Genomic DNA, 11,823 nt, shown 5'->3' with positions numbered 1-11,823 from the left:
GATCTGACCGGGTGCCTCTGACTTCTGCAGGATCTGACCGGGTGCCTCTGGCTTCTGCAGGATCTGACCGGGTGCCTTTGGCTTCTGCAGGATCTGACCGGGTTGCCTCTGGCCTCTGCAGGATCTGACCGGGTGCCTCTGGCCTCTGCAGGATCTGACCGGGTGTCCTCTGGCCTCTGTAGGATCTGACCGGGTGCCTCTGACTTCTGTAGGATCTGACCGGGCTGCCTCTGACTTCCGCAGGATCTGACCGGGTGCCTCTGGCCTCTGCAGGATCTGACCGGGTGCCTCTGGCCTCTGTAGGATCTGACCGGGTTGCCTCTGACTTCTGCAGGATCTGACCGGGTGCCTCTGGCCTCTGTAGGATCTGACCGGGTGCCTCTGACTTCTGCAGGATCTGACCGGGTGCCTTTGACCTCTGCAGGGCCAGTTCGCCACTGGCGCCGTAGCCGCCACATGCATGGGACGCAGGGTGTGTCACCGCACACTGAGGAGACGTCCACCAGTCTAGCTGGGCCAGCCATGTTTGTGTGGGGTGCACATGGAACCACGAATTTGAACACGCTGCTGGGAAGAAGAAAACTTTTTTTGCGGAGGAAATTGCAGTTCAACCATTGGCGACTTGACTGCACCGAACGCACTGCCATTTCAGAGATTGGCCTGATTCTAGATTCTACATTCTTGACTTACTAGTTAACTATTCTATTGGATACTGAATTTTTGGATCTGCTTGATTTTTCAGATGCCCGGCGCACAGCACAGTTGGTTCCGGTCAAAACTTTCAGCCATTACCGCCGCGGGGGCAGTGCGGGGCACGCCATGGGCATCTGAGGTCATCCTAGGGTTTGAAATCACCGATAAAACTGAGGCCTAACCTCGTTTGCCCTGACTTGACGGCCATCCACACGCGATGGCTTCAAATGTCCAGAGAAAAAACAACGTAAACCACACACCGGATACCGCTCTACTTTGCGCTTTGCCTAGCATACCAAACGTGGAATCAGCACGGCGTGACGCACCAGCCGCGCTCCAACGAAGCGGAAGACGGGAAAGCCCCTGAAATGGCGTAGGTCTAACAGCGGGGCAAACTCATTGATGTTGTTTTTTTTTTTTAAAGCGCAACCATTCAAGCTAGTCAGGGAAATATAAAGACATCATCAGACAGAGGCTAGAGGTCCGTGCCAGATCGCAATGATGCTGGCCCTGAAGGCAGGAGAGAGGCCAGCAGCTCCCAAACCACTCGCCAGGTGCCCGTGCCAGTGCCAGATGTCAGTGGTAGAACTTCAACCGCCCATTAGAGCTTTCATGTTTCTTCCACCAACTCGGTCAAGTTCGCTCTTCTTTGTGCGCGCCAGGGAAACATGGGTCCACCATGATCTGTTTCCGTCGACACACCTTAGTGCGCATGCGGTCGACAGCAGCCGGCAGAGGGCACACCAAACTCCGTGCCGAACGCGTGAGCGGGGCATGCGGGCTAGCTGACTGCGCCGGACGTCACAGTACAAGCACGCGCACACACACGCACACGCACACACACACACACACACATACACACGGACCAACTCACCCGCAGCACATCGTCCGGTATCGCCTTGTTAACCGACCCCATCTGAGAGCGGAGAGGACAGCCTTGTAACGGTGGCGGCGCGGCGGCCCACGAGGGCGTCACACTGACAGGGGCGAGCGCGCGGCGCGCCACGGCGCGAGTGGCGCGAGCGGCGCGCCGCCGACAGACAGCCGGCCGGAGACCACAGCTCCGGCGACCACACAGACTCAGCGGCGGCGGCCGGGGCCGTCCCGACGCGCGGGCCCCCGCGGCCGCGTCCCCAGAGCCGATACCAGCGCGCCCGCCACCCGCCGCCGCCTCTGAAACTGGCCGTGCAACAACACCTGGCAAAGTGGCGGCCGTTTCGCCGAGTGCCCCGCGTTAAAACGGGCCGCCGTGTACCATCCTCGCGTGCTGTGAATAGGCGTAACGGTTCCCGGACATCAGCTGGGCGCCTCGGCACGGCGAGATCGGCGGCAGCGATCTCCCGATGACACGGCCGGAGCGCGAGGCAACGCAACACCCCGACCGGCCACCGCCGGCTGACGCACAGTGCTGCTGTGGCGCTGGCGACTTGATCACTCGCGCCGCGTGTCGCGGGGGAGCAGAAAAACAGCCCGCGAGGAGAGTCCAATCCAGGACCTGACGGTCTGGTGGCGGACGGTCTGCCGCCAACCCCGCAGTCCCAGAACGCTACCACACTGCAGCCAGTAGCGGTCACCCTACGTGCTCCCACGCCTAGCGTTTTAAGCTGCATGCCCGGACGGACGCGGCTCGTTCGATATCTGAACGGCGAGCCAACGTCGGGCAAAGTGACAGATTAGCTCGAAGTGCGCGGACAGACCTCTTTCGTCGGGTTTCTTCACGCGTCAACCTTCGTGAGTATGCGTCAGGAAGGTAACCTAGCTTGTCTGTGAGATGCAGTTCATAGTGAGATGCAGTCAGCTTTCCAAGGCAATCTACTGAAGCTGAGACCGTCTGTTCACACTCTTCGTCATACATGAATATGGAACGAATCCCAATGGCATTTTCACTGCCAGCAACATCATCTTGACGGAACCCCAGCCTTTGTGACAGCCTCCCGTCACAGCTCAGCTCCTGACCGTCGCCCTCTCACGGCTCCCGACGCTGCCCCCGAATCAGACGCAACATCACCGACGGCGTCTCATCGCTCACACCGCACCAGCCTCACAATCATAGCCACTGGCGGACAGCTCCCGATCTTGGCCGCTGCAGTGAGAGCAGCACAGTGAGCGCGCAGAGGCCTCACAGGACCACGCTCCTGCGTGCCTGACACGTTCAGAGTCACAGTCCCTACACGCGCGGCAGAGCCGCTCGGTGTCAGCCGCGTCCTCGACATGCACGCCAAGGTGTGGGTACGCATGCACTCGCGCGTCGGCGTGGCATTGACGTGGGTGCTTCTCAGGGGTGCTGTTTGGTATGCATAATGCATGGGACCGTCGTCGCAGTCGATCACACGACGGAGCGTCCGGGATTCTCCCAATGCGTAGCAGGCATCGATCAAAACCCTATTGCAGAAGCGGGGGTGTCCGCCTCCAAAATTCAGAGGCGCCTTGAAATCTTTTAGTCAAACTACCCGTTGATCTGGGGCGGTTTTTTAGGGTTGGTTGGGCCTACCGCTTCCGGCTCCCGATCTTAAAGACATCGCTGCAATGTATTTGGCAAAATTTTCAAGAGCCACTACAATGATCTGTCCTTACCATGAGGATAGTTGTAGGACCGTACGTTTATTATCCGACGATCGCAATATTCCCTCCTGGGTATATTACTCTCTACTACAAATATTACAAGGACCACTTGTTCGAATGCCTTTGGGATCAAAACCTACTCCATATGACGCATTGTGAGGATGGCATTCCCCACCAGCCAAGTGCTAATTTCCCAACTGGCCAATATTCCCCACCAGCCAATGCCACAGCAAGGTCCGAACTGCGGGGTAATTTCGTTCCAGTCTAATGGCAATGTGACAGTGGGGCCGCCCCGGCTTCGCCACGCGTCGCCAGTACCTCGCCACCCGTGGGAGAGGCCCCCACCCTCCTTGTATAAACACCATAGCCTGTGCCATACTCGCTGCTTGCCAGTCCAGCCACGCGCGGGCTGCGAGTCAGGCCACGCGTGCTGTGTGTTAGAACATCAGGACTACCGACGCGTCTGCTCAGGGCCTAATGCGGTTGACATATCACCGCTGGTACCATCCTATGTCGCCACCGCGTCATCCGCCATAGTTCGGCCGTCTCTCACATTCCCCCCCCCCCTCCCCTGCCATCGCAGCTAAGTACAGATGCAACCATGACCTCTCGTGGGAGGCCTATTTCCTGTAGTGTTACATCTGACAATGGCCACAAAGCCAGACATATCAATAGCATTACAATAGCTACGGGGGCACCACCGGTTTTGGATAAGGAGGCAGCATTTTCCAGGGGCTTCCTGGACAGATTGACACCACCTCACAAGGGGGGGGGGGGGGGAAGAGGCCTCCTGGGCATGGGTGTAACTCAACTCTTAATTGCTGCAAGCCCCCCATCTCAGATAATTGACGTTAGGTCTATGCAGTTGCACACAAACAAGGGCCGAAAACATGTCATTTGCATCCCAAACATTTCTGAGAAACCTTCGCCTCCGCTTCTGGGCGGTGAACTATTCCCGGGGGCACCGGGGACACGTCTGCCTTATCAAAGAGCTCTGTGTACAATACCCACGTGAATAAACGTACGAAACTAAAAAATCAAGAATAAGGGTCATCTTAACTATATATATATATATATATATATATATATATATATATATATATGCATGTACGCATATATGTATGATGTATGTGTATGTTTATACATATGTATGTGTGTGTACGTGTGGATGTATGGATGTGTGGATGTGTGTATGCATGCATTATATATGTATGTATGTGCATGTGCGTATTCATGTACTATATCCTGGTTCATAGCGGACCCACCGGGCCAGCACAGGGGCGTCCATAACACAAAATCTGGTTCTCCTGACCCTGGGGATGGGCCGCCTGATCCATAATGGGGGTTCCTGGTCCGGAAAACGGGCAGAAATGCAGAAAAGGCTTCGCAGAAAAGGCTTCTGGGCCCACTTAGTAACCGCTAGTTTAACTATGAGGCCTCCTTACTATGAATTTCGTTAACATAAGTGTAGCTACGAAACCATCAGCTTGAACAAAACAGGCTTCACAAAACCCGCCCACGAGCAGGTGGGCAAACTGTCCCCTCATCTCTTCCCCCCCCCCCCCACTCCTCCCCCTGTGGCGCCACCCACGACAACCAAACATAGAGAGGGATCCGGCCAAAACAGAAGTTATAGTCATACCAAATGCCAAAGGACGCTTCGAGAGCAATCACCACTTCCGAGAGCAAGCGCAAGAAGGCGAGTTCCCACCCTTCCCTCCAGTTAGTCCCTCGCTCGGCAGCGGGGCACAGCCGACGGGGGATTCAATACTCGCCGTGACCCCCCGGTGCGAGACGGCGGGTCAGAGGCAGCGCCAGCCCCAGCGGCAGCGCGCCGCGGCCGGCTCGCGCTGGGCCAGCGCTAGCCGCGCTCTCACCTGCAGGAGCTGCTGCTGAAAGGCGTCGTGGCGGGACGCGTCGTGCCACGAGTTGGCCACGTTGTTAGCCTCGGTGGAGCGCACCAGCACCGGCGAGCCGCTGTTCACATCCGCTGCAACACGGCCGCGAGCGTCAGCTGGTGATGACGTCACTGGTGCACCGGCGCCGCGTGGGAGTCGGGCCAACAGCCGGAGATAACAACTTCGACCGGGTTATTAGCCCAGGTGAGCAGTGTGCCCTCGGCGCCGACAGTGTACACCGATCGATGCATAGCACACTCATACAACCGAGGCAGGCGCAATAACCGACACCTACGTTTAGAAGGCAGATGCGTGAAGGCGGAGTTTATTTCCATCATTGGTGACTTGTGCGCGGCAGTATCTGAAAACAGGACGGGGGCGGATTAGCCACGGGTGCAGCCATTCCATTGGCCAATGGCAAGCTTTCGGCCGAGTTCCACAAGCCAGGCACCTGGACAACCCTGACAGAACGGAACCGCCTAGGTCTAAAAAACGACCACGTCTAGCTGTTTATACATTATATCGATGACGATGCGTCCGCAACAGAGCATTCATTCAGGTAGCAGATGCATCGTTATCAACATCACACTTTTTGGCAGCCAGTGAGTGGGCGCATACGGTAAGCACGATTCCCTCAGGAACAACTCTCGGCAGGCCCGTTTCATGGGCTAGCCATAGGGCTGCCTTATACGTCCGTACCATCTGGGCACTGGCGGTGCAGGACTGACGGCGGGCGGCGGGCCGGAGCGCCACACAGCTGGCGGCCGTGACGCCAAGCTAGACTCGTCACGGGCCCAGCGCGTCTGTTACGCCGCCGCGCCGTCCCCACCCGTGTCAACGATACGCCGGACAGGCATCAGTGCCGTGGTAAAACAAGAACGGGACGCTAACAATACGACCCGCCAAAAGGTCTGGTCACATATGAACGTACTAAAGGGAGCATCTCGCCTTTTCGTACTTTTCACATCTATTCAAATCAGACGAGCCCTATGCGATCCGGAATATCTGTTTTCTCTAAATCTTACTGACAAGCTCAATATTTCTATTTGAAGTAGCTCCCCCGACATAAGAAATGTCATTAAACTCCCCGCTCACCACTACGGAAGTAATAATTTTCTTTCGCTTGCTTTTATAATAGCCGTGTTACGAAATGTTTGCAATACCCTAACTGACCAAAATGGTTACCCAACACATACTAAGGGAGCTTGAAACACTATTTAAGAAAAAAAACAGATACGAGGTTGGGCGAATTAAAAACTGCGTACTATGGCTATAATCCGTCCCTTTGGTGTTTAGCGGCGCTCATTTTCGAAGCGCACTTTGGCTTTGCGAAACATGGCGTGTTTGGATGCTCGGTTCGTTGCAAGGCTGTTTACAAAGCAGGTATACACCAGCGACACATCACGAGGCCTCGTGGGGCACAAGTTCAACCTTCGAACAATGCACGTCTCGCTGAATAGTTAACGCCGTCCGCAACGCCAATCACGAAGTTCATTTCTGCTGGCGTCATTCATACCCACCAATGGTGGAAGTCATTGTGACCACTCCACTTCAGTTGAGGCAAAGGCCGGGCCGTTAGTGTTCGCAGGTAACTTTTATCTTTATTGTCACTTTTCATGCCCATTTTGAGCAAAACTCCCAGCGTACAGCCGCGGAGGCTACCATCAATACATCAACTGAACGCCTCGTATGGGCCATCATCGCTCATTCCAGAAATTAAACCTTGGGCTGCAAAGAAAGAAACGGAGCGCGGTGCCGAAACGTTTACTGCGCGATGTGGACTTGAACACAATCAAATTCAGTTTGGTCATTGTGCTTTGCTGGAGCTGCAGCAACGCTCTCCAGTGTTATTTTTAGACATAGCTGGCCCTGAGGCTTCACCAGAAGCAGACCGATTATCAAGAGCGGTGAGTGCTCCATACAGTTATCAAATAAATGACGTTCTACGAAAGGGGACAATCTTCAGATATAGCAAAGAACAATAAGATGGAACTGAAAATTTGCAGCGACTGAACATGATTTCGTTCCACACAGGCTGGCACCAATTCCAACCTTATGTATATATATGTATATATATATATATATATATATATATATATATACATATATATATATATACATACATATATATATATATATGTATATATATATGTATGTTTGTATGCATGTATGTATGTATGTCTGTACGTATGTATAGCCTGGATAGGTAGCCTGTAGTTTGGCAAGGCTCGCGAGGATGCATACCACGCGTATCTGCCAATGCCATGCGTATCCGCCAACTCTTATCACCGTCGCGATCGCGGCCTTGCGACGCACTGCGCCGCTAAAGCTGCATGGCGTCGCCCGCCTCTCACCCTGGCAGGAAAGGCGGCCACCGCAGGAAATGGCACCGCGCACATTTAGTTTCCCAGACGCACAGTCATATAATCGCACTGACGTCACACCCCGACCCGTTCCAACACACCAATCACATCCACGTGAAGCATAAAGTGCCGGTGGACGGTGTCGGGGGACACAGATCATTGACCTTCCTGAACTCCGGAAAAGTCAACAATCTTATGCGGCATTCATGGCCACTGGCAATCTGAGAGACATCGGACAGGATAATGCCGAAGCCAAAACACACGCACCTGATTGCTATATGTGCAATAGGTCACACAAGGTCGTAGATACCGTCAAATTGGCATGAGCTTAGGCACTACGTGAACTGAAGCAGAACTTGCTATGCGACAGGCCGTGAAACGCGCCCAATATTTTATTATCAAACGACAGTGGTCAGCAATACAATCATCTTGGAAAAGTATATTCATCCTCGGAACCGAATGGAAACCACAGTTTCACCTGCACGTCCTGACCTGGCTCGCCCCGTATAATGGCTCAATACGACAAGCCGCGTGTAGCTGTATTACATAGGTTGATTATCAGTCGTTCTAGCTAGTAACGGTTCCACGCCAGCACTGCCTTGTTTTTTCTTTTTCAGACGGCTGGAGGCGAGCGGAAGGGAAGGAAAGCGAGGGGAGGGGGCACGCAAGTCTGTTACTTCTCGGTCCTGACAGGGGTCGGTCGTCGCAAAAAGGAAAAGCAAACGGAAAAAGCGTTCCAAAGAACATGAGAAAAAAAGAACGAGCCCGAACAGACAAGTGCAACACAAGGAGCAATTTCCGTCACTAGCCTTCGGACTTTTTCAGGGCTATGCCAGCCCTCATCACGCCTTCAATCCTGCGCGCTCAGGTTAACAAGAAGTCTAGAATAGCACTATTTGTACTTAGACAAGCAAAAATTTCAGCTGCGTTTCCGCAACTTTACGATTGGATACGACTAGTTAGATCGTCGGACATTTGGCAGCCAGACGGGGAAATTACAGATACTTATGTCAGATGTTTGTTTCTTTGAACTGACGGCCCTGCAAGAAAACCCGGCAATGTGCTCGTGCCCGACGTCCTGCAAATGCACGTCAACGATGACTGCATTAGTTTACTTATGCCTCTTGTTTTCACTGGGCCTCCGCACCATTCTGATCGAATGAAGCTCATCAAGTAACAACACGTGCCGACGCGTAGTTTAGACATAAGTACGGCCGATGGCGAGCCAAGGCCAGCCAGCAGTATCGCGGAATCTTTGCGATGCTTGGCGATCGCGCCATTGCATACAGCAGACCACCACCAACGGCGTCTGGCGTCGTCCCAGTCGTCCCCACATGCCCCGGGCTCAGTGTTCCGGCCAGCAGCGTGGCTGCTGCCTGTTCTGCCCCAGTACCCCTTCCCAGCGCATGGGCAGGAGGGGTGGGGCGTCTGTCCATTTCAATCCGCGCGTCACCGGAGACCACGCCGCAGCCGTTGTTGATGGGTCGTAGGCGCGGCAGCATCATGGCGCCCTCCAGTCAAGGTCGCGTCGCGTTGTCCGGTCCTGGCCTTCAGCTGTTGGACTACGACACCGGCAGCCTCAGTGACCACGCTGTGCATTGTTTTGCGGCGCCGTCATCGTTCGCCCCCGCCCTGTCCTGCCTGCACCGCTGAGCCGTGCCACAGGGGGACTGCCGGCTGCCTGGCGACGCCGGGCTCCTGGGCGGCCCCGGTCGTCACCCGCACCTCATCTCGCGAGGGTACTGATGACCCGGAACACCACCCGCTCCGCTTCCCTGGCCCAGCCAACTCAGGCCCAATCGCACAGGGCCACACGCATTTCTCCCTCACGCTGCATCCATTGGACTTCACCAAGGCCATGGAACAGAGGCCATAGGACTACACCAATAGCCACGGGCAGCCAGCAGACCTGAATCTGACCAAACGCAGTAACGAGAGCAGCAAACCCACGGAGTGAGAGTCGCCTGCGTGGACTTGCCCATCTTACAGAGCCCAATCAGCCCGCCCCCACACGGTGGCCAGAGGAGTGTCCCCCCACCCGCGGCGGGCCGCCGCGGGCGCGGGCCGGCGGCGGCGCCCGTTTTACAGCTCCATGGGCTATTAATAGTCGACCGGGCGCTCCGGTCGATCTGCCGCGCCGTCTCGAGCCGGCGGCTGCGCCACAAAGAGCGGCGCCGGCCGAGGCCGCGCCAGGAATAAGCCGCGCCGCCGCAGAGTACGGCTCAGCCGCGAGGGCCCGCGGCCACCCCTGCACGCGGCCGGGGTCCGCGCCCGAGCCACGTGAGACCCCGAGGCAGGCTGGCGGGGGGGTGGCGGACCGAGATCCCCGCCAGAGCCGCGCGGGACCCTGAGGCAGGCTGGCGGGGGGCGGCGACCGAGATCCCCGCCAGAGCCGCGCGGGACCCCGAGGACGTCGGACGGGGCCTCGTATGTTTGACACGTGCGGCGAAATCCGAGCAAATTCCCAAGATGGGTGGCCATCTGGAATGCCACGATTCAGACCACAAAACAGTCCAGCTCGATATAAAAGTCCGACTGACGCAATCGATCATTGCCGAGATGTGAGTTTGTAATCAGACCAAACTCACGTCAGGCCATCCCGAGCATAAACATTCAGCCGAATCTGTTTTGGCTACAAGACACGTTAACTATGAGTGAAAATCGGCACCAATGGGCGCCACTGCTATCGCTGAGCTATGGCCCAAAGGCGTTGGACAGGCCTCACTCCAGCCGCTGGGACACTAGTGTACGAGGGCTGCTACAGGCTGCACGCGTATACGGGGGCTGCCACAGGCTGCGCGGGTATACGGGGGCTGTTACAGGCTGCGCGGATATACGGGGGCTGTTACAGGCTGCGAGGGTATACGGGGGCTGTTACAGGCTGCGCGGGTATACGGGAGCTGTTACAGGCTGCGCGGGTATACGGGAGCTGTTACAGGCTGCGCGGGTATACAGGGCTGCCACAGGCTGCGCGGGTAAACGGGAGCTGCTACAGGTTGCGCGGGTATACGGGGAATGCTACAGGCTGCGCGGGTATACGGGGGTTGCCACAGGCTGCGCGGGTATACGGGGGTTGCCACAGGCTGCGCGGGTAAACGGGAACAGCCACCGGTCGCGTGGGTACACGGGGACTACTATAGGCTGTATGGATGGGTATACGAAAACTGCTACAGGCTGCGTGCGCTCAGCAGGCAAAACTTGCTGTTTTTAGATGCCAGCCTTCTGACCTGTCGGCTCCCGGCCTCAGCTGAGTTGACTAAGATAGCTGCCAGTGCTGTCAGCCCGGCAAAGCACCGCGTGGTGCGACAATGTATCAGTCATAAACACCCACCCTCATCCCACCCCCGCGCCCGCGCCACGCATGCCGCCCATACATTTCCGGGGTGACAAGCTCCTTATCCGCAGCCTGTCACGAAAGAAACAAATTAAGTTATACTGCGCTGGCAAGGAACGACGCCCCGCCGCGCCTGACATAGCGCTCGGGCATGGCGCGACACGTTACGTAACGAGGTGAACAAGCTATATTTGCATTTGGTGGCAACTGCGTAGACGACCATGCCAGAACCAAAAAAAGTGTCCATTCTGGTCGAACAATTTTTTTTCCTGCTGATGATGGGAGGTGTTTTTGTGTGTTGTTTTTATCGCTAATGACGACCGAAATGAATATACAGTTCGATCAAACCTCGATCCGTGCAATCAAATCAGTTCGGTCATCCGGCTCGACTAGCAGCGAGACATTCGTAGCTACCCCAGCCCCGCAGCCAGCAGCCGGTTATCCCGTGGTTGCCCCCGTCCCGCAGCCAGCAGCCGGTTATCCCGTGGTTGCCCCGTCCCGCAGCCAGCAGTCGGACGTCCCCTGGTTGCCCCCGTCCCGCAGCCAGCAGCCGGACGTCCCCTGGTTCCCCCCGTCTCTTAGCCAGCAGTCGGACATACCTGGTTGCCCCCGTCCCGCAGCCAACAGTCGGGCGCCCCCTGGTTGCCCCCGTCCCGCAGCCAACAGTCGGGCGCCCCCTGGTGGCCCAGGTCCCGCAGCCAGCAGCAGGACGCCGCACCAGGACGCACCGCAGCAGCCAATCAGGGGCCGAGAATACAGCGATGGACGGACTGTGGGCGACGGGGTACGGGACACCATCGCAGTCCGCCCACGCCCGGCGGCCTGTGACGGTCAGATGACAAACCGATGACGGCTGCCGGCTCCTAGCGACATAACGAGAAAGCCGAGCCGGCCTGGCGGGAGCGTGTCGGCGCGGCTCCTCCGCCCTGAGGCGACGCAGCCGAGCCGGCGGCCCGACACTGGACGCCAGAGG

The 11,823-nt window shown here is 56.6% G+C and overlaps 1 protein-coding gene across 2 annotated transcripts in view; it reads right to left on the bottom strand.

Annotated features, from left to right (window-relative positions):
* Positions 1–468: 468 nt before the first annotated feature.
* The window catches only part of LOC119096290 (uncharacterized), a 34,437-nt gene continuing 23,082 nt past the window's right edge, over positions 469–11,823 (bottom strand). For both annotated transcript variants that reach the window (XR_005094045.1, XM_037219116.1), the window contains 3 exons: positions 5,449–5,514; positions 5,133–5,245; positions 469–1,609 (listed from right to left, as the gene is read on the bottom strand). Coding sequence is in view for 1 of the 2 variants with exons in the window: in XM_037219116.1 (XP_037075011.1) it covers positions 1,475–1,609; positions 5,133–5,245; positions 5,449–5,514 (314 nt within the window). In the remaining variant the exon portion in view is untranslated. The remainder of the gene's footprint in view (positions 1,610–5,132; positions 5,246–5,448; positions 5,515–11,823) is intronic.

The sequence above is a fragment of the Pollicipes pollicipes genome, unplaced genomic scaffold, assembly GCF_011947565.3.
Source record: "Pollicipes pollicipes isolate AB1234 unplaced genomic scaffold, Ppol_2.1 Scaffold_4295;HRSCAF=5057_pilon_pilon_pilon, whole genome shotgun sequence".
NCBI classification, from domain to species: domain Eukaryota; kingdom Metazoa; phylum Arthropoda; class Thecostraca; order Pollicipedomorpha; family Pollicipedidae; genus Pollicipes; species Pollicipes pollicipes.
The sequence above is the reverse complement of the archived record's forward strand: the minus strand, read 5'-3'. Positions and strand labels throughout refer to the sequence as shown.